Source organism: Vipera ursinii, assembly GCF_947247035.1.
Source record: "Vipera ursinii genome assembly, chromosome: 10".
Taxonomy (NCBI): domain Eukaryota; kingdom Metazoa; phylum Chordata; class Lepidosauria; order Squamata; family Viperidae; genus Vipera; species Vipera ursinii.
This window is the reverse complement of record NC_139520.1, coordinates 19772361-19795594: the sequence shown is the minus strand read 5'-3', so window position 1 is coordinate 19795594 and position 23234 is coordinate 19772361. Positions and strand designations below refer to the sequence as shown.

Genomic DNA, 23234 nt, shown 5'->3' with positions numbered 1-23234 from the left:
GGCAGAAAGTGAATTTTGGAAGGTACACAAGAACTGTACAAATTATAATGCATTATAATTTTTTATTTTTTTTATTTTAATTCCATTTATATCCCACCCTTCTCCGAAGACTCAGGGCGGCTTTACAAACTTAGCAGTAGCCTTCATTCTATGTATATGCCTGCTTATTAGGGCTTTCACACACACCCCAAGCGGCATTATTACAAAGTCAGCTTAATTGCCCCCAACAATCTGGGTCCTCCTTTTACCTACCTCGGAAGGATGGAAGGCCGAGTCAACCTTGAGCCTGGTGGGACTCGAACCTGCACTAATTGCAGGCAGCTGGTGTTACTTAAGGAGGCATTAGCCCACTGCTCCACCAAGGCTCTATAATATGGTGCCCAGTCACTTATATAGGTGGCATATATAATTATATAATATGTAATTAATAAATTTGATAGGAAAATGGGTGGACAAACTATTTAAAATGTAAGGCCCTATGTAATAGTTGCTTGTTTTCATATATATTTTTTACAATTTTACAGAACATGCGAGGGGAAACAAGCATTTTGATACAATAGAAATTCTTTAAAATATATCTGGGACAATGTCATAAGTACTAATAAAGGAGAACATTTGTAGCTCAGGGTTGACACGAGGGGTCCTTGGTGCTCTCTGAGCTTGGTTGTTTTCTTGCAGACATTTCATTACCCAAACTAAGTAACGTCAGTGTTAAAAGGGAGTGGGATTTGCAAAGAGGAGGAGGAGAAGGACTATGGGGTCTTGGTGCTCTCTCAGTGAGTTGTTTTCTTGCAGATGTTTCATGACCCAAACTAGGTAACATCATCAATGATAGTCCTAGCACTGGCATTAGCACTGATAATGTTAGAGAGCATCAAGGACCTCATTATTCCTCCTCCTCCTCCTCCTCATGTCATAAGTCTGCATCCTTTGGCTAAGATTTTGTAGCTAGAAATTCTTTTTTCTTTCTCTAGCCATCCATCCATTTCATGTTTTCCAATCCTCATCACCTCCGGATGTTTAGTGAAGCACTTCCATTAACAGGAAAACAATTTCTGATTTTGATTGGCCCCATGTATTCCTTCTTGAATATTAAATGGATGGGTTCACCTCTTCTTCTTTCCTACTTTGGTAACCAGATCCGTTGGATTATTGAAACAAGAGAGAACACTCTCCCCCCATTACACAAGCACACATTTCTTTGTTCCTAATGGAGGAACAAAATCCATTAATCCAACCTGGGTTTTATTTGTTTGTTGACTGCAGATTGGTGTTGAGTATTCCAAACCTCCCCCAGAGCTTCTAACAGGATTAAAAAGCAACAAAAGAGGCATTTGTTTCAACTAGGATGTTAGTTTGAGGCTTTATTTGACTTGTATAGTTAGATAGTTGGACACCTGGCTTAATATTTTGACAACCACAAGCTCTGGAAATATTGTTAATCTTTAAAATCAATATTGCATCTAGGAGACTGTGGGCAAAGTCTGCATATTTGCAACAATTTGGTCTTTTCCACCAACCGTTTTGGGAGTTATTTAACCTTCTATGACCCTCCACAGCCCACCCATTAAATCATTTTATTGCAGTCACAGACCAGCATAAAGAAAGTGGGGCACAAACAATTAATATTTTTTTAAAAAAACTAAAAAATATTAATACTAGGATTACACATTAAAAAACAAGAAAATATACACATACGATTTTTCTTTGGTCATTCTAGGTTGGCTGTATATTCATTATTCTTTAGTTTATGCTAGTAGCTTTATTTACTCTGATTAAGCTCAAGGTTTTTAGAGGGAAAATGTTTCACTCAGAAGTCAGAGAATTATGAGTGCTTGTTAAGAGGCACTTTAATTCTTGCAATCAATAATGTATATTATTCTCTATATTTGTTTGCTAGGATAAAATTGGAGAAGGTTGATGAGAATCAAAATAGACATTTAATACTCCAAAGAAAACTAATATTTGAAAGGAATAACTGCCTCTGGCTCACCATGCAGAGACCTACAACTATTCTTAAGAATAACACATCCACAAACTGTTCAAACGGTAGAAAATGGCAGCATGCCCTCCAATTCTCTTATTTATAAAAAGACACTTTACAAAAATCTTTGTTGCCTTAGATAATGCAGAGAAATTAGGCAATAAAGTTGGCAGATACAGTAAAATTGACTATTCTAATGAAAGAGAAGAATGTATCTGGTTTTGTTTCCATTTGGAAACCACTTCTGGATTTTGTACCCGAAATTCAAAAAAAAGGAAAGAAAGAAAGAAAGAAAGAAAGAAAGAAAGAAAGAAAGAAAGAAAGAAAGAAAGAAAGAAAGAGAAACTTTAATTTTAAGTTTTGACAACAAGGATGACCTTGTTCTTACAGAAATGGCTTGAAACATTTAGAAACACAATGCCAAAAATGAAGATTATAATATTTTTATATCCAGCTGCACTGAAAAAAGTCAGAAGTGCATCTTTGTGCAACTAAAAAGAGTAGCAGTAACAATCATCTGATTTCCCTCTATTTTTTGCACCACTGTCCATATGGAAACATCGCTGAGACTGTGCTTCAGGAAGTAACTGTCGTTTTTGCTAAATTTATTATCTCTTTTGCTGGCATTATCTCTGAATTATCAAAGCTTGTTTGGACTGAGAGCTTTTAGACACAAATGTCTGACGTCATGTTTTTAGCTCATCACCCCATTACCCATAATAAGAAAGTAGTTCTCAATATAGTGATTACTTTTCCCTAGTGAGTCATTCTGGAGATACCAGCAGCCTTTATTTGCTGCTACTGGGGTTCAAGAAAGAGATTCTAGACAAGATGACCATCCTAAATATTCAGAGAGGAGGCTGATTGTCCAGCCCAAAGCGAATGACGCATCTCAAATAAGTGGTTCTAAATTAGGGTTCTTCTTCTGAGCGACCCTGCACCACATTTCTTTGTATTTTTCTGTCTTCTCAAGCAAGCATCTTGCTTTTTCCCCCTTCCATCTCCATAGCTACCAGGGTACAAGATGCAAATTACCATTTCTGTTAATAAAACTTGATTCCTTTAAAAAAAACAAAACACCTTTGTGCAAACTGCTTGTAGACCTTAAGAGCTGCGCTTCAGGCTCCAAGAGGTAACCATGACATGCAGATGTATTTAGTTTGATATCACATAAATGGAAACTGTGAGTCCCAGAAGGGCATACTCGATAAGGTGACTAGGTGCAGGGAAATCCAGATTCTGTTCTTAGCCATGAAAGCCAGCTTTAGTTATTCTGCTGATGGAAGGAAGGAAGGAAGGAAGGAAGGAAGGAAGGAAGGAAGGAAGGAAGGAAGGGAGGGAGGGAGGGAGGGAGGGAAGGGAGGGAGGGAGGGAAACAGAGGGAGGGAGGAAAGCAGAGAACTGTTTGGACAGCTTTTCATACTATCTGATTCAGCAGGACTTGTTGCTAGATCAATCTTTCTACCCTTATAGAATTAGTCCTCTGTTTATTGAATAAGCCACCCCCATTTCTCCTTATTTTGCACTGTACTTTTGCTAATGGTCCCATCCCAAACAAATGCAGTAGAAACCTTGACTACCAATCTGGAACTTTTCCATGAAGTTTCACTCTGAAGAACACTGAAAGACAGAACAAGTGAGATGCAAATAGAGATAAGCTGAAATGTGACTTTTTTAAAAAAAAATATTTGTTGACATACTCAGATTTACTTTTCTCACTGTTTGCCCAGCTGTGAATCTGAATTGATTTTCAGCAAGTACAAAACACAGATGCACAGGAAGCAAAAGCTGTAACATCGGTTTTTTAAAATCTATTTATTAATGTCATTTTCTTCTTTTCTTTGACTGAACACACTGTTTCGTCTTCTTTAAATTCACCTGAGTTCCCCATGACTTTGCTATATAGTTTCATTAAAGTTCTTGTTTTAGCATGAGACTCTGTTGCCTCTAGTTGTCCTTCCTTCTTTCCTTCCTTCCTTCCTTCCTTCCTTCCTTCCTTCCTTCCTTCCTTCCTTCCTGATTTCATTTAATTTCCTTCCTCCCTCTCTCCCGCCTGCTCAAAAATGTAAAAAAATAATAATCCGGAAACCTATTTAAGCACTTTACCATCTTGCTTCTCCTTCTTCTTTTAACATATTTATACAGAATAAAAAAAATATGAGTAGCTTGAAGAAGAAAACAATGTTATTTTTCTGAAATTGAATGTAATAATTTAGAAAATATTTTCATTAGTAGACCATATCCTTAACCAATTGTTGAATATGAAGTTTCCAGACAGTCAACTCAACCGAGAATAATTATGAATTGATTTCTCTTTCTTTCCCTTTATTCTTTAAAATACAACCAAATGATTTAAGAAAAGATTATTTCACTCCAGATCAACCTTCAGGCATAATAGCAAAATCAGTAACTATGATACTTCCATTGCATAATACAGTTCTGGAAATGTTTATATATTATCAAAACGAGGTTTCAAAATGAGCTATCATGCTTGTAAAAAAAGAGGCACAATATTGTTTCACTGAAACTAATTGGAAATTTAGTTTTGACTAAAGCAGCTATTAATTCCATTAAGAATATGAAATTCACCTTTTATCTTTCTTCCAGCCTTCTGTCATGTGTTATTTATTTAAGCTGACATGAAAACCTGACAAATAACAGGAAGGTAGTTCATACCAGGAAAAAAAAGTTCTTCTAGAATGGAGCATTTATATAGAAATTTATTGTGTTGTTAAGAGATGCATTTCTTATGTAAAAAGAATGAATAATTCAAAGAGGCATGTTTTACTCTTTAAGCAAATATGCTATCAGGCACTGTGAATGTTATAGAGAAATGCTATGATTTCTGAAGTTACATAGATGTGTCCCCTTCATCAACATCCACAGTACAATAACATATTTAGACTATTCATTCATAATATAATCTTTATTGTCTTTTATTTTTAGTATGGGCACAACGGCACACATCAAAAATGAAATTTAGTTGCCTGCTCTCAAAGTGAACCCATACATGACACACACCTAACATACTGTATATAACATATGTATAGACCACACCCCTATATATACATAACGAATAAATATTAATCGCTGTCTATCTTGAAAATATAACAGAAGGCGGAAGCTTGAGAGTTCACAAGGTTAATGCCGTAAGGAATGAAACTATGGCTGAATCTGGATGGTCTGCTTCGGATACCACGAGGCCCCCTCCTCCCAGAAGGTAACAGGGAAAACAGGTCATGAAGAGGGTGTGTAGCGTCCCAGACAATCTTGCGGACCCTGCTCAAGCAACGCAATATGTGCCACGTCCTGGATGGAAGGGAGGGAACTGCCAATGATCTTTTCTGCCGTCCTCACCACTCTCTGCACCGCCTTCCTGTCTGAAACAGGGATGCTTCCAAACCAGACTGTGATGCTTATGACAGGATGCTCGATTCACTTTGTTGTTGTATTTGGATCATTATTTGGATTGCTTTATCACTGTTAAATCCGGGCTTCAAATTGTCCTAGAAGCAGAGGAACTTCTAACTGTGTTTGGAAGCTGAGTATTCAGGACCAAGGACAGATCAGGACTAGCTGACAAGTTATTTCCAAGTAATGCGGATAGTCCTTGATTCACAAGCACAACTGAGGCCCAGTATTTCTGTTGCTAAGTGAGACAGTTGTTAAGTGAGCTTTGTCCCCATTTTACTTCCTTTCTTGCCACCCTTGTTAAATGTAACCTTTGCAGTTGTCCCATTCCGCTGCCTGCCTCCCAACTGGAAACCCACCACGTGAGATGCTGTCTCACTATATTCATCTATCAACGTTGCTGCTGATTTTTCTGCCAATTCACAGATTAGGGGGTGCATGGGTGAGGGGAAAAAAATAGAACCAGCTTATTGGACTAACATGACATCATTCTCTTCTTTTAAAACCCTTTTTGGAACTGCTATAGTCTCTCGAGATGAAAAATTGACAGGTTCGCAATGTCGCAATGTGCAAATCCCTCTTGGAAGCTGTGGAAGGGGCAAAACACAAATGTGACTGTATAACAACAGGACGAATTTGGCCTCTGTTGCAAAAAAAAACAAAAAAACTGGGATTGGTGCCACCGGCTTAATGGGTTTTGTCCCAATTACCTTCATTATCTGTGAATGACAAAATGAACAAGTTTGGGTACATTTAGACCTAGATTAAATGTTTCTGGAAGAAGGAGCCAACATACTGGCGGATGTCTTGAAAAGACTGTTAAAAATCCCTTCTCGCCCTCCCCCCCCGCTTTCCTTTCTTTTCACTACACTGTTTTCTGCACAAGAATTGAGGAGCAGACTGAGAGCGGCAGATAACGATGAGTGGGAAATTAAAGTTTTGCTATTACCGATGGCCAAGCTCCCTGCCAAATCAAGGGGTCTGTATATATTTTACAACAATGAAGAATGGGCATTTGTTTGCGTCAATTATTTCTAAATGAGGTGCAATATGGATTTCAGCATGGTAGGTCACTCCCGAGAAACTCTGCCATGTCCAACAGTTTGATCTGCTGTGTACATTGGCTTTGGTGGATACTTTCCATGTTTGCTAGCAAAAAAACATTTTCTAAATTGAAATTCTGGACTTGTTGTACAGGTAATCCTTGATTTATGATCGCAGCTCAGCCCCAATTTCCCCTTGTAAAGGAAGATTGTTGTCAAATGAGAAGTGCCCCATTTTACAACTTGTTTTGCCACAATTGTCTCCAAAAAGGTTCACGCCAAGGTCCTTGGGAAGGATTCGAAAGGCGGCTAAAAAGTGCCAGACGCAATCTAAACATCTGGCTGATTGTGCGATGGACCATAATAATGGGGTGAAATCATGGGCGTTAGTAGAAGAGTCTCTGATATTTGTAAGGCAGTCATTTTCATTTTATTTTTAAGGGTAAGTTGCATTAAAATAATCCAATTAAATGTTAATCAGACTGTCAAAATTCTGTGTTAGGTAAAAAAAAATATTATTTTTTCCCCTGCAAACTTCCATTTGGCATCTGAAGAGACATTTCTCACACCTCAAGTTGGGATTTGGAAGGCGATATGACAGCCTAAACAATGGATTGCTGAAGAGTCTTTTTTTAATTATCACGGCCCTTTGTTGCTATTAATCATAAGTGATGTCTTAAGTTCTCTAGCTCAGCTTTTTTTAAGCACGTGAAGAACAAACAATAGCTTCGTTACCATCTCTGTGATGAATTGTAGCCATGGTGCAGAATAAGGTGCCAGGTTTTGCATCGTGATGCTTCTGGAAGTCGTCCCCACCTTGGCTGAGAATCAAGACTTTGGATCAAGGAGGATGGGAGGGGAGTGAAAGATCTAAAGATTTTAATGTTCAGAAGAACAAGGTAGGTGGGAGACCGCATTTCTACCTGTCTCTGAATATTTAAATGCATTTAAATATTTAAATCCCATCGGAGTCAATAGAAAGAACGTCTTTATAAAAGATAAAAGGGACATTGGGTGATAGCATGAATCTGTGAGTCCTTCAAGCTAATCCAGAGAAGACACAAATACCATAAGACGAGGTTTCCCAACCTTGGCAATTTTAAGATGCGTGGACTTCAACTCCCAGAATCCCCCCAGCCGGCCATTACAGGTGGTCCTTTGTTTAGTGACCATTCAACGTGACAGCAACACTGAAAAAGTGACTTATGGCCGTTTTTCACACTTACGACGGTTGCAGCGTCCCCGTGGTCACGTGACCAAAATTCAGACTCTTGGCAATTGACTCATATTTATGACGGTGGCAGCGTCCCCTCGTGCGACTTTCTGACCAGCAGAGTCGATGGGGGAAAGCCAGACCTGCTTTACAACCGGGTTACTAGTTTAAAAACTGCAGCGATTCACTTAACAACTGTGGCGAGAAAGGTCATAGAATGGGGGGAAATTCGCTTAACGACTGTCTCGGTTGGCAACGGAAATTTGGGACAAAAATTGTGGTTTGAAGCCGATACCTTCCCTCTCTTTTCACTGTTTAATAGAAACCCTCGTTGGGCTTCTCTTTTCATTTTTGTCTTGTTGCCTTTTCAGTCTGCTGTCAGTAGCACAGGTAGAGAAGACTCCCCTGGGCCTTCTTCTATTATGGAGAAAGAAAACAGGCCATATTTTATTTTATTTTTAACTTATTTTCACCAATTTACAACGCTTTCCACCTCGCAACATACGAACGCTGGGTGGCTAGCGAGGCTCCGCGCTCAAGACAACCAACCGCCAAAACACAACAGCAATAAATATATATGTCTAATGTTCCAATGTCCACGAACTCGTAACTTTTCATCCGTTTTTCCAGCAATACAGTCATTATCATTCAGGAAGGAACAGAGGAGTGTACTGTACCTTGAATTTGTTTTGATCTTTATGGCAATACGATCGCTAATAGGTTTACAGGGGAGGGGGGGCCAAATCCACTAGATTTTTATTTATTTATTTAATTTATTTAATTTAATTTATTAGAAGTTGCTTCTTTTAAAGAATGAACCCACTTCCCCGTCACCCCTCCCCAAATAAAAACCCCAGACTCCGGCTGCAATTTCCAGAGCCGCTAACTAACCAAGCGTTAGCAAGCTGCAGGATTTGCCATGACAGATCTAAGCCGTGATCCATCATAGTGTCTCGCTGCGGTGGGTTTTCACATTTAGTAAAGCCGTGTAGTGCAACATCCAATCAATTTTTTCTTCCAGAGTAGAAGCTTAGAAAACAGGAAGAATCGGTGCTTGGTAAAAAATAGCTCAGGCAACTTAGTTAAACTTTTAACACCTTTTGGGCTGCCTCTCGCTTTTTTGTATATCCACTGATGAGGGTCCCATCCAGAGGAATTGCACACCATCAGGATGATAAAGGGATTATAGTTTGCAAGAGTATTATCAGGTTTTAATTGTTTCTATAATCATTTTTTTATATCAGTTATAAGCTACCCAGAGTCACCTTATAAATTTTTGGCATACAAATTTAATATAAAGGAATGAATGAATAAATGCTAATTTGTTTAGTAGATTTGTATGCCACAGATGGTACATCTAGGCTGCTCACAATATTCAAAATAATTCTTAAAATATATTTAAAAAAAAATAGACGAGCATAAAGAAAACTCCTTATCCAGAGCTTGGATTGGGTTGCTTTTTTTGTCTTGTGTTCCTCCAGTTAAAAATTCTCCATTGGCTTATTTTCACCAAAGCTGTCTTTTTTTTAAAATAAACTGCCTGGTTAAAAATACCAGGATATGATATATATTTCAGCGACTATGGTAGAAAAAAAAATCAAGCACAACTAAAAAAAAAAAAGTGAGAGAGAAAAAAAATATGACAATTTAATCAATCAACCTCTATTCCTGCAGGGGGGGAAATACTTAAAATAACCTATAAACTTTAGAAGGTTCCATCACTCTGAAATAAGCCTGCAGCACCAATGTTTATTAAAGTGACAAGCGCAGTGTATTCACTTCAGAAATTGCAAAGCCGGTGGGTTGAATTTTGGATTGTCCTCAGTCTTAAGGTCAATAAATAAATAAATAAATAAATCTAATTGTTTCCCAGCTTAGAATCTCCCAGAAATATGGCTAGGAATTAAAATAGTCTCAGACTGAAACAGATTGTGATTTTTTTCCCCTTTGCATATTGCTTGGGATTATTACTTGCACAATATCCTTGAATGGCCTGAACGCTTCTAGATTGGCTGAAACAAAACTGAAAGAAAGAAGGGGAATTTAGACTCTTAAATTGGAAAAGGAGTCCTTGACAAAAGGAGGGACAACAAGGAGGAGGAAGCAAAGAACAAAAGAAATCTAACGAAGGCAATCTATCCATGCAGGGGTCATTCCTTCATCTACAGCAGGGGTGTCAAACTCAATTTCATTGAGGGCCGCATCAGCATTGCGGTTGCCCTCAGGGGGCCGGGTGGGTATGGCCTGGGTGGGCGTGGCCTACTGGGTGGGCGTGGCTAGAGTGTGTATGGCCTACTGGGTGGGCATGGCCAGCTCTACATCGTTCACATCAAGGGTGCCTATGGGGGCCTGGGCAGGAGTGGGACAGATCTGAGGGTCTCTGGCAGGAGGAGGGTCTCTGGGCCAGGGCCAAGGCAGTGGGGGCCGTTCCCTCACTGTTTCCAGGATGGCTTTGCGGGCCGCATGAAACCACTTCGCGGGCCGGATCCGGCCACCAGGCCTTGTGTTTGACCTGTCTGATCTACAGGATGAGGACTGTGCTTTTTAGCATGCCCAACTCTGGGCAACTAACCTTAAAAGAAACAGTAATGATCAAATCCCTAAATTCAAGTAAACGTAAGCCCAAAACTAATGTTATCACAATGTGGTTGAGATCCTCAAAAACACTAACATCATATAAATGTATCGCCAGCCAGTCAGCCTTCAGAGATAGACCAGAGAGGAAACAGGGCCAGATGAGCTAATTCCACTTTATTGTAAAGCTGCATTTACTAAATATTTTAAGTCTGAAAGTACACAGCTCCTGCTGTCTCTTTTACAGTCTGAGAAGTCATTCTGAATTTCCTTCTCTGCCTGTGATGCAGCCGAGGGCTATGCTGGCTCTTATCTGATTGATCCTTAGGTACCATCACTTCTCCCTGCCTCCCAAGGCCATACCACACACCATTACCTCCCCTCATCCCAGCCAAATACCGGAAGAAATATCTACGATTTAAAACCTTTTTGAAACAGAGTTGGGGCCATTTAAATCTTGGGGTGAAAGGTGTTCTACAAGACACCATTGCTTTTCATCCCCATGCCTTGAGACAGAGGAAAAATTAAGCACGGGCAATTTGGAAACCACAATTCATACTGACTGGGAAAGGCTTCAGGAGAACATCTGCTGCATCTGGAATTTTACAGTGGGGCTTTTACCCCCATAATTACCTGCCTTCCCCATCTGGAGATGAAGCATTACGGATGTTCACCTTTACGGTCTAATGCGTGAAGCATTCATTTATTCTAAAGTATCCATCTCCTGGTTCATGTTTAGTAGATTAGTAGTCCCATCCAACTAATCTCTTTAGAAATGCAGATTCTGCTGAATCGTGAAGTCTAGTTTTTGGACCTAGCTAGCAGATGTATTAGATGACAGTCTTCCAAAATCTTTGGCCAAGATAATTGGCCTGTAACTTGAGACTTAATTGCTACATTCAGCTTGTGCATAGGCAATATTATTTTTCTGGATCTGTATGACAGTTACTTAGTTAGCTGCCTAACTTCCTCTTAGAGCGCTCAGCCTGAACTAATTAAATGCTTATTTATTATTCACAGCATCCTTTCCCAATCAGATATTCTTCAGAGTTTTGTAATTATTTGTTAGTAATGTGTTGCTAATTATTATCACTAAATAGTCTGCAATCAAAGTCATATGCCTAGACCAGAGACATATGCCTAATCTCAAGTGGAAAGAGAATTTTGGTGAGGTGGGGTTAGGCATTGGAGGGAGGCTATTTTAAGGATAATTTAGTAATCCATCCTTCTAGTCCAGGCGTAGATGAAGATTCTATGAACTTTGAAACATTACGGAACATTTATTTATTCAATCAACAACATACCCTGCCTTAGTTTCTTTACTGGTCATTTCATGATTTCTATTATGTCGTTCTTAAATCAACAGTGGAATAACGATGAAAATTCTCCAGAGATAAAGAGGGAGCTTTAGGATGTCTGTTATGAAATCCATAATCAAGCATTTGGCAATTATACAAGCTGTTAAAAGAAATTCTTCTTTTTTTACTGTTTAATAACATTCATCCTATTGGAATATTCCCACACTGTAGGCATGACTCCAATGAGGGGGAAAAAGCATTTCCATGGAATTAGTTTGTGAATTAGTACAGGTAGTCCTCAAATTATAACCACAACTGAGACCAAAATTTATGTTGCTAAGTGAGAAGTTTGTTCGGTGAGTTTTGCCCCATTTTACGACTTTTCTTGCCCAGTTGTTAAGCGAATCACTGCAGCTGCTAAATTAGTAACACGGTTGTTGAGTGAAATCTGGTTTCCCCTTTGACTTTGTCAGGTCGCAAAAGGGGATCACATGGCCCCGGGACACTGCAACCGTCATAAATGTGAGTCAGTTATCAACCATCTGAATGTAAATCACGTGATCATGGGGACGCTGCAACAGTCGTGTGAAAAACAGTCATAAGTCACGTTTTTCAGTGCTGTTGTAACTTTGGTCACTAAGCAATCTTCGTAAGTCGAGCACTATCTGTGTTATCCATGGCAGCTCCATAGAGATCCTCCATGTGTGACAGCAGTCTATCTGCAGTTGCCAAACGGCTGGGACATCAGGTTTTTGTGTGGTGTTTTTTTTTTTTGAGAGAATATTGGGGGGGGGTCCATTTTTTTTCCTCTCGACATTTATGATGTTCTGTGTAGACGATAAAAGGACATGAATTGAACATCGCTTGGACATAGTGAGTGTGCTTCATATCTGCCAGTTTTTTTCTTTCTTTTTTTTTTGAACCCTCCCAGGAACATTTTTCAATTCATCACTTTGCATCGATCAAGCTTTTGAAAACGGTCTCATTCACACTTGGAAGTCAAGGAAAAGAAAGTAAGGGCATATGCCAGGAGGAAGGCATCACCGGGGTCTACTGAGCATGCGGGGGCCATCGCGCATGCTCAGTCACTACCAACGCCACAAAAGTGGCGATTTCACGACGAGGGATCGCAGCCCGGTGAGTGACAAAAACCGTAAACGGCGCTGCGCTTTGGGGGGGATTCCGGCTTGGCGTCGTCATGGCTCGGGACGTGAAGAGCAAACTATCCAAGAATCTTCTTCGCATGAAGGTAAGAGACGTCTGAACGGCCGAGCTGGGCGAGCTGAGGCGAAAGCGTTCGGAAAGGGGAGGGGCTACCCGCGACTCTTTCCGAACCGTTTCCGGCGGCGGGCGAAGACAACCCGATTGGCTTCGGCTCGCGACGAAGGAGGGAAGAGCCGCCAATTGAAGCCGGGAGGCGTGGCGCCGAAGGCGACCGAAGAGGTTAGGAAGTGGGCGGGAGGAAAGCCGAGGAGCCTCGTAAACAATTCGAACGGAGCCGAGGCGCTTCCGGCTGAGCGCGTGGCGAAGTCCTTCGCCCTCTGCGCATGCTCAAGCCTAGAAATGCTGCTTTTGAATCTTCGAAGGAATTGAATGGGATTCTCGGTAAAATTGCTTGCAAGAAAAGAAAGTTTCCACATGAATACCAGCCCAGCTTCTGCTGGGCTTCTGCTCGCCTGGATTTCTTAAGGGTGCAAGGAAAGCACTCTGTGCATGCTTTGAAGGCTGCACTACTCTCATAATTTTGCAAGAAGGGGAATAAATGCATGTGCTTAAGCTCGCTTGCTTAACGTTTTATTTTTTTATGCAACGGGGTGCATGCAACGGGGTGGATGCATCACTTTAAAACAGCATTTCTCAACCTTGGGCTCTCTACAATGCGTGGACATCAACTCCCAGAATTCCCCAGTCAGCCTGGGGAATTCTGGGAGTCAAAGTCCACATCTTAAAAAGTCTCCAAAACGGGTTTAAGCATTACAGATTGCTTTTTTAAAAAGTTCACAGTCCTTCCGAAGGGTTTTACTTTGCAAGTCGTATGTTCCCCAAAGTAGTTGGAGACTTTGCTAAATTGGGTCTAGGCTAAATTTTTGCTGGGAAAAACCCCCTCTATTTCTCTGTGCCTTTGGAAGTCTCTTTCACGCTTTCTGCTTTTTCCATTTGCTACTTATTTATTTGTTTACGTAGTACATGCCTGGGGGGCTCTGCAATTTGCAAGAGTGACTCTTGGTGACTTCCAGTTCAAAAAAGCATGAAATTACATAGCCAGGCCAGCAAAGAGACTAAAACTGTTTGAAAAAGAATTAAAATGATGCACACAGAGATGAGCAATAATCACAGAGGTCCAAGACGCAGTTTAAAAATATTTAAGTAGAAATTAGCAGTTGGAGGGGTGTGTGTACTATTTTTTCCATTTCCATACTATTTCCATTTTTTTCACTTTCTTGTTTGTCTTACCTCTAATTTATTTTATATTTGCACTTCAGCCTTCATTCTACCATAATAAGTATCACTTTCTCTTTGTTTTTGATTTTGGTTTGTATACCTAATAAAAAAGAAAGAAGCATGAAAACGAATTTAAAATGCAAGACAATTTAAATAATACAGTAAAACTTTCTAGTGGTTAAGGCAGCAGGCTGAAAACCAGGAGACAGTGAGTTCTAGTCCTGCCTTAGGCATGAAAGCCGGCTGGGTAACTGCGCCAAACACTGTCTCTCAGCCCAACCCACCTCACAGGATTGTTGCGAAAATAGGAGGAGGAAGGTGTGTTGGGATATGTTTGCCACCTTATTTGTAAAAATAACAAAGGTGGGATACAAATAAATAAGACAATGCAATAGGTGAAATAGCAATACCTGACGTAACCAGGACTAACTAACATAAATATTCAGATATTTTAAACTATACATGGGTTCATCCTATGATCTGGTCCCAATCTCCAGGGAAGATCTACAATATCATACACTGGGAACAATATACGTGCACGTATTAATACAGCAGTCTCCAACACACAGCAGGAAACAGAAGTGAGAACAGAACAGCAGAGCCTTCCCTTTTATACAAAGCTCTTAAAGGGACACAGACCCTGCTGAGTCATTCCCATCATTACACCATACATCTCATTACATCAGCTGGTTAGCTTCCAAATCATTACCTTGACATCCTCAACTTAACGACCACAATTGAGCCCCAAGTTTATGTTGCTAACTGAGAAATTTAGTTGCTAAGTGAGTTTTACGATTTTATGATTTCCTTGCCACAGTTCTTAAGCGAATCTCTGCAGGCGTTAAATTAGTCACACGGTTGTTAAGTGAATCCGGCTTCCCTCACTGACTTGGCTTGTCAGAAGGTCTCGGGAGGGGATCACGTGAGCCCCGGGATGCTGGGACCATCATAAATATGAGTCAGTTGTCCAGCATCCGAATGTAAATCACCTGACCACGGGGATGCTGCAATGGTCATAAGTGTGAACAATGGTCATAAGTCACTTTTTTCAGTGTCGTTGTAACTTTGAATGATCGCTAAGTGAACTGTTGTAAGTCAAGGACGATCTGCATACCTTCCCTTTTTCTCCAACTTACCAATAGAGCCTTGTTGCTTTTGCGGGGTGGGCAGTGAGTGGGGTGTGTTAATAAAAACCCCAACCTGGCAGTTGTCCTTGAATATGTGAATCCGGTGTTGAATTCAGAACTGAATTAATCTCAGTTCAGTGCCTGATAAACTCCAATTATCTAACGTAACACATCATTCAGTCGAAGACACGGTGGTGATTGATGATGGCTCCGTTGGGTCCTTCCTTCCTTCCTTAGAAGAACATCTGAGCCAGATTGCCATTAATTTTTAAAAAAACATAAATATTCATCAAATATTTATAGCTCAATATCGCCAGCCCTTCATGGTTTGTTTGCTTCAAGTTGATGTGGATGCCATTACTTTTCATCTCCATCTTTGAGACTGCCATTAAAGTTGTAGGCTTTGTTTCGTTTCGTTTTTCATTTTATTTTCGGAAGGAAACGAAGGCCGAGCAGGATCCAAGAAAAACACAGAAAAATAAACCCCACCATTTATTTATTTCGCGCTCCCTTCCCAAGCCTCTCCAGCGGTTACTTACCTGGCGGGGACGTTTGCCGGTAGATCTGACCGGTGATTTACGATGGGTTGTCTGTAAAATTTATTTATTTATTTTATTTAATTAAATTTCTATACCGCCCTATTCCCAAAGGACTGATCCCCGGGTTGACAAAAGTTTGGGAGGCTTTTCTCCTGCGGCTTGAGCGCGCGCAAAGGGATTTTATTCAGGATTGCAACCCTAACCCCTTTTCCATGGAAGCGAATTTCCTTCTGTCGGATCGATGGGTCTTCTGGATAGCTGAGATTAGTGAGTCACTCCAGGCTCAGCCATACAAACAGAAAACTGATGGCAGAAGAAAGACCTGGGGCAGGCAGTCCTCTACTTGACAACAGCTCATTTAGTGACCGTTTAGGGGGAAAAAAGGGACTTACGGCCATTGTTCACACTTATGACCATTGCAGCATCCCTGGCAACTGCTTCACATGCATGACGGTTGCAAAGTCCTGGGGTCGTGTGATCCCTCCTGGCAAGCAAGGTCAACGGGGAAGCGAAATTCACCTAACAGTTGTGTTACTAACCTACCCACTCCAGAGGTGCACAACAAGTGAGGCCTGAAAGGTTGTAAGACGGGGCAAAATTCACTTAACAGCCGATTTCTATAGCCCTGCCAGATGTACGGGGCCTTGGTTCATATGTTCTTCTCTCAGGCTGAGGGATGGCTGTGTTTAAATGCATCACGGAGCATCCCTTGGAGACTAGCAGTTCCTCCTAACGTTCTTCCTGTGCGACACATTTTAAGATTTTATTTGGACGTAGCAAAGATTAGCTATTTCAATCCCGGCTGGTGGGACTTCGGCACGAACAAGGCGTATTGCAAGGAACAAAAACCAACAACCCTGATTTGCTAGCTACAAGGCCTGCCCCCCCCCCTGCCCCAAACACACACATTCGCACAACTGCATCTAAGTGGGAAACCATTCCCTCGGTGGAGGATTAAGCAAGATTGACAGACTAGCTTGCATTCAGAACTACAGTCTGCTCTCTTCCCAAATCTTCTCTGCAAAGCTGTGTGTGTGTGTGTGTGTGTGTGTGTGTGTGTGTGTGAGAGAGAGAGAGAGAGAGAGAGAGAGAGAGAGAGAGAGAGAGAGAGAGAGAGAGAGAGAGACTAGACATCCCCAATGAATACAAATTCCAACCCTTGGAAGAAAGGGCTACTTTACAGTTGGGTGTGCCTGTGTGCGTGCCTGTGTGTAAAGCTGCAAGCGGGTTTTGCAAGGAGAGCTGAGACTTGGTTGCAACATCTTTGAGGACCGAAGAGTGATAGAGTTTCTAAGTCATGACCATCATCTAGAAGCCCTGCCTTTCTGTCTTCAACCATCCCAGTCCTTCGTTCATTTTTTAAAATTTTCTCTGGATTCCATTACAATCCAACATCTGTTAAGATACATTTGCTTTTTTAACTTCACCTTATTTGACTGGCATTGCTGTTGCTTGAAAAGTATGCCATAGCCCATTTTGGATAAAATTGCCTGCTAGGAGACATTAAATACTGATTATTATTTTTCAGGCCTGGGGAAAGCACATTCACAAAATTTTACAGGTAGTCCTTACCTGTTCCCGGAAGTGGTTCAAGACCAATCCTTCATGAATTTCAGAAGGGAGGGGAGAAGAGGGAAGGAAGGAAGGAGGGAAATAGGTGGGAATGGGAAGGAAGGAAAGGAGAGGAAAGGAGGAAGAAGGGAGGGAGGAAGGAAGGAAGAACAGATGGAAATGAGAAGGAAGGGAGGAGATGGGAATGAGGCGAAAGAAAAAAAAGGAAAGAAAGCAAGAAGAGGAGAGGAGAGCTAGAATGGAATGGAACTGGAATGGGAATGGAATGGAATTCTTTATTGGCCAAGTGTCATCAGACACACAAGGAATTTGTCTCCGCTGCATAAGCTCGGAGTGTATGTATAAACAGCAAGTAAAATAGGTCATCGATAGGTCATCAATCGTAGTTGCAATCCTGAATCGTCAGTTACAAACAACCATGGATGAAATCTTCAGAAATTTGCTCGGACAGCCGGGAATGCCTGTCTGTTTTTCCACTTCCGCAAATGATATGCAAATGAGCAGTAGCCTCCTGCCCCGGGCTGCCTTCCTCCTCGCTCGCCCAAGGCTGCCTTCCCTGCAAATTTATTTATTTATTTTATTTATTTTATTTCCATTTATATCCCGCCCTTCTCCGAAGACTCAGGGCGGCTTACAAGCTTAGCAGTAGCCTTCGTTCTATGTATATGCCTGCTTATTAGGGCACCTTGTGTCAAAAGCAGAGGCAGCGGCGCCTGGGCTGGGGTTGCAGCACACCTGGACAGGAGCCTTTACCCAAGGCAGTCTTCCCTTTTTCCCACAGCTTGATAGGCAGTCTCTTCCCTGCCCCAGATTAAGCTCCCTCCTGGAAGCGCAAACAAATCATCGTTATTCTTTTTTTTTTTGTGTTTTTGCTTTCTTCTTCTCTTAATCCTTTGCCTCGCAGCTGTTCGAATCAGGAGCTACATATTTTTATTGCAAGGTGGTGTTTTTTTTTGCGTGCTTAATCTTCTTCAGGTGATTATAGCAACTGTTAACAGGATATATATAAATTTCTTTTGCGGGAAAAACAATATTTGCCGAGAATTTTAATTGAACGTGGAAGAAAGTCCTTGCCTCCGTTTGGCATCCTTCACAATGGCCTTCCCCCCCACCTTTCCCTTTTTACTTTCACTTCCCCAAATAAGGGCCAGGTTTCTTTAAGGAAAAAAAAAAAGAAGGAGGTTACGTGGCAGTTTTAGTGTGTCCTTCTTGTCCTTCGTTGTGTGCCTCACCTTTCTGTTCTAGGGAGTCATCATGTCCGTGAGGCATAACAATGCAGGGAGTAAGTCCTCGACAGCCACCCATCGGGAACCAGGATTTCTCTTGCCAAGCAAGGCGGTTTTTAAAGTGAATTTTGCCTGATTTTTACCATTTTAGTTGTTAGGGAAACATTGTTAAGTGAATCACACCCGCTTGTTAAGCGAAGCTGGCTTCCCTCGTTGGCTGTGCTTGTCGGAAGCCAGCTGGGTAGTTCGCCAATGGCGACCAGGCAACCCCAGGACACTGCAACCATTGTAAATACATCCCCCTTGCCCAATGGCTGAATTTGGATCATGTGACTTTGGGGATGCTGCAACAGATGTAAGTTGGAGGAGTGATCAGTGCCGGGGTAACGGTCGCAAAACGAATGGTTGTAAATCCCTGTGTGTGTGTGTGTGTGTATACACCTGTAATCACCCACAAAGTCGCTTGGTAGCAAGATGGGCAGCGTAGGAATTTCATAAATAAATTTGGAAAAACCTTTGCGTCTTGCCTTTCAGTTCATGCAAAGGGGCTTGGATTCAGAAACCAAAAAGCAACTTGAGGAAGAGGAGAAGAAAATAATCAGCGAAGAACATTGGTTTCTGGATCGACCAGAACTGAAAGAAAAAGAGTAAGTTTGCTGTGTGTCATTCTGTGCATCTGCGGGAGGAGATGGGAAGATAAAAAGCAGAAGCAACAGAATAATAACATTGGGTGGGATCTTGAAGGTCTTCCAGTCCAACCCCTTGCTCAAGCGGGTGACCCTCCACTATTCCAAACAAATGGCTGTCCAGTTTCTTCGTAAAAATCTCCGGCGATGGAACACTCACAACTTCAAAACAAAAACAAAACCAAGAATTGCCTTCTGCAATTGGAGATCAATCTGGAGCTTGGTTTCCTGCCAAGAGGTTGGCTAAGCTCAACTTCCGTGTTCGATCCCCTTTTTAAAACAATGATTTCTTCACAGGAGCCTCATCATGGAGGAAAGAAGCTTTGTGATGTGTGAAGATCTTCTGTATGGCAGAATGTCCTTCAAAGGGTTCAATCCTGAAGTCGAGGTATTTTTTTTGGGGGGGGGGGGCATATAGCATTCATTCATCCTCTTAGGATCTGGCTTGCAAAGGCAGTTCAAGATCAGTGAAGTCCCTGATTCAGTTTGTACCATATTGAAATAACTGGATGGAGGGATGGATGGTTGATAGATACATTCAGACATACAGTGGATGGGTGAATGGATGATAGATACATACATTGGAGGGAAGGATAGATACATATGATGGATGGATAGATTGAATGGGTGGGTGGGTGGGTGGATGGATGGATGTAACTTTTGGTTTTGATGAATTCACTAGCTATAAAATCAGAAAGGATTCATGAGTAGTTCAGAAGCACCTTCTCCAGACCAGCTGCATTCATACAACACACTTAACTTGGTTCCTAAATTAACCATTTTCTGGGTTTGGGCTCCGTATGAAATACCTGTAGGACTGTTCTTTGATCTGTTCAGAATCTAACCAGAGAGCTGAATTACAGCAATACCTCTGGATAGTGACTGTTAGTGTCTTACAGTCTTGCCATTGATTGACTGGTTAACAAATAAAACATAAGAAGCTTTAATCTCTGCTTCATCTGTGGGGGGAAAATCGTGAGAGTTGTTTCCATCTTGGTCTATCAAGATTAACATATTTTTAATGACACCATAAATATTATTTCTGTGGCATTCTTATTGGGATATAAGCGTCTGGGGACTGGAGGGCCTTCGTGGGCTATAAGTCACAAAGAAAGATGCTGCAGTTGAGCAGTTAGCCATAATAATATTCTCTGAGGGTCCTTCAGCTGGAAAGAAAACATTGAGGTGCTTAATGTCTGCATTGCTTCTCTATTCATCTCCCCTCATTCTTGCCAAATCGGTCTCCTTGACTTTTTTTTTTCTTTCTTTCGAGGAGTGTAAACACCTAAAGTGATAATTCCAGTTTTCATTTTCAGAAGTTAATGGTCCAGATGAACTCGAGGTACAAGACAGAAGATACCGGAGAAGGAAAGGATGCAAAGGAAGCTGATGTATCGGATGAGGAAATGGCTAGAAGGTACTTCTTCTCCATTATAACACAAATAACGTTGTCGAGATGTGTTTTTCAGCCTTCTCCCTCCCCCCCCCCTCCAGCCTAAAATGAAAGTTCTCCCCAGCGACCAGGCGTTTGATGTTCAAAACACTTGTTTTGCAAGAGAGTGTTTTATAACAGAAATAAGCTTTTGACCTGATGAGTTCTTTCAAAAAAAAAAAAAAAAGCAAATAAAAATGCTTTGCTTGCTTTCTCCAGGCTACCTCGGTCAGACATCAGCCCCAGTACTTACTGACTGTCTTCCTTTTTATTGGGTTTGCAGCCAACGTAAACATTAGAGGAAATATTTATAGGCGTTCCTAGAGAAATCATTTCAAAATTCTTTTTAAGGCATTTGGCTCTGAGGGAGTGCAAAAACAGGATGCTGCAGCCGGAGGTGGGAAGAAGGATTTTAAATGAAAAGCTGGATATCTTCAGTGGAAAATAGAGAGCCAGCTTGATGTAATGGTTAGGGTCTTGGTCTTCCCGGGAAGCTGTGAGTTCTAGTCTTACCTTAGGCATGAAAACCAGCTGGGTGACTTTGGGACCAATCGCCCAGGAGGCAGTGAGTTCTTGTCCCGCCTTAGTCATGAAAGCCAGCTGGGTGATATTGGTCCAACTTCTCTCCTCTTTCAGCCCAACCTACCTCACAGGGTTGTTGTGAGCCCTCGTTTGAAAAAATGTTTGCAGAAATTATCCCTCCAAATTTGGTGGAAAATTGTATGGCTATTTATGCCACGCCCTAGTTCAAACACACCAAGTTAGGAAAGGGTGGTGGAGCTATGGTGACAAGTAATTTTTGATAAGCACCTGCCACGTTGATCTCATCTCCTCTTGCCTGTTCTTTATTATGGGATAAAACTCTTTTTTAAAATCTATTGAAGCTGCTGAAACTTTCGCTCTCTTCTCTTTGCTGCTCCACGTCCTGCTTTCGTTTCACAAACCTCCCATTTTCTCGGAGTAAATTTTCAAAAGATATGTTAAGGGCCAAAGAGCAGACTTGTAAACCAGCTGAAGTTCTGTCTGTCTGAACTGATGGGGTTGACAGGGGGAGCTCAAGCTTGTCTTCCCTCTCACTGAAGTAGAAAAAAAAAGAAAATGAGAAACCCAAAAGAAATCTGAAAGCGGCTACGTTTTGGGAGGTGCCAGGCTGGGGAAGGTTTGCTTTCAAAGAGCATCTTAACGATTCTTTTGTGATCGTCTCCAGGGCTGCCACCGTGTTTGAACCTTTCTGTCCCATTTGCAACGATTGTTCACAGGTACGAGACGTTAGTGGGAACCATTGGGAAGAAATTCTTGAAGAAAAGAGACCGCCACGTTTTGCAAGATCCTACGGAGGTGGAAAGCAATGACAGGAGGCCCAACAAAGTGAGGAAAGAGTTTTTAAAACCCCAGGATTAATCTCGGAAAATGTGTTTGTGTTCCTGCAAGGAACGGAAACTTAGAATGCCATTTATTTTTTATTTTTTATTTTTGTAAATCGCTGACTCTCCTGGAAGGGACTGGTCCTTTTTTTTTCTTTTTTCTTTTCCTGATACCTAATGGACGTTATACATCCTCTCCTCCCTGCTCATGAACTTTTGAGGAGCACAGAAGCAGAGGTAAGCGGATGCCGGTAAATAGTAGGGAAATAGTTCCTTTTTAAGCAACAGAATTCCAGAATTGGTTTTATCTGCTTCTTCTTGAGAAATGCGTTCCTATGGGGCATTCATTTTTAATTTCTGAAGACGTCTCCAGGTGCCTTAACATTATTTTTCTTGAGGAAGGTTAATGCAAGGGAAGAAATGCACCTTTTCGCTGTAGCCTCTTTTCGGGGTGGGAAAAAAATAATAATCCTTTTATCAGTTATCCTAATGTATCGGCCAAATGGGCCCCTTATCACTTAGAAATAAATAATAATTATATTCCGTCGCAAATGGGGCTCTTTGGGTTTCTATCCCCAGGGGAAGAGGTTCACTACACGAAATCAAAAGATATATATATTTATGCCCGCAGTATAGGTAGAGTTCAGCTTATGACCACAATTGAGCTCAACCTTTATGTTGATAAGCAAGACGGCGGTTGAATGAGTTGCATCACATTTTACGACCTTTCCTTGCCACAATTGTTAAGCGAATCGCTGCAGTTGTTAAGCAAACCTGGCTTCCCCCGTTGACTTTGCTTGCCAGAAGCCGGCTAAGGAGGGCTAGAAACGGTTGTCGCAGGAGCCCGGGAGAGGCAAGGGACATATAAAGGCGTGCTGGTTGCCAACGCCTGGATTTTGATCACGTGACCATGGCGATGCCGCAGTGGCTGTAAGCGTGAAAACCGGTCACAAATCACATTTTTCAGTGTCATTGCAACTTCGAACCACCACTAAACGAATGGTTATAAGCGCTCGGTCATATGTATTGCATACTGGGAGAGCAAAGAGAAGCTCTGGAAAGAGCTATGCAATCTTCACCAATGGTGTCTTCCAGATCTGCTGGGATGATAGCTCCCAGCCCTATCCACACTTCCCAGAGTCCCTGTCCTCCTCTTCCTCTTCCTCCGTCTCCTCCTCTCCTCTTCCTCCTCCTCTTCCACCAACACCTCCAGATATTTATGTTTCAGTCCTATGAAAGTTTCGAAATGAGGATTCCTTTGTTTGAATTTACAAGCTGCTCAACCTTAATGATAGATAAATAAACTTTATTGTCATTTTTTTA

The 23234-nt window shown here is 41.4% G+C and overlaps 1 protein-coding gene across 1 annotated transcript; it reads left to right on the top strand.

Annotated features, from left to right (window-relative positions):
• The first annotated feature begins 12040 nt into the window (after positions 1–12040).
• Positions 12041–22456, top strand: MPHOSPH6 (M-phase phosphoprotein 6). Its single transcript, XM_083370212.1, has 5 exons — positions 12041–12772; positions 18964–19076; positions 19413–19503; positions 20432–20532; positions 21807–22456. The coding sequence occupies exons 1-5, from the start codon at positions 12722–12724 to the stop codon at positions 21946–21948; spliced, it is 498 nt and encodes a 165-aa protein (XP_083226338.1). The 5' UTR covers positions 12041–12721; the 3' UTR covers positions 21949–22456.
• The last annotated feature ends 778 nt before the right edge of the window (positions 22457–23234 follow it).

Excerpts from the sequence above, each read along its gene's own strand:
- MPHOSPH6 (XM_083370212.1), top strand. The coding sequence starts at position 12,722 with ATGGCTCGGGACGTGAAGAGCAAACTATCCAAGAATCTTCTTCGCATG. Across the intron at positions 19,077-19,412 it reads CCAGAACTGAAAGAAAAAGA|GAGCCTCATCATGGAGGAAA; the intron begins GTAAGTTTGCTG and ends ATTTCTTCACAG. Across the intron at positions 20,533-21,806 it reads GATGAGGAAATGGCTAGAAG|GTACGAGACGTTAGTGGGAA; the intron begins GTACTTCTTCTC and ends GATTGTTCACAG.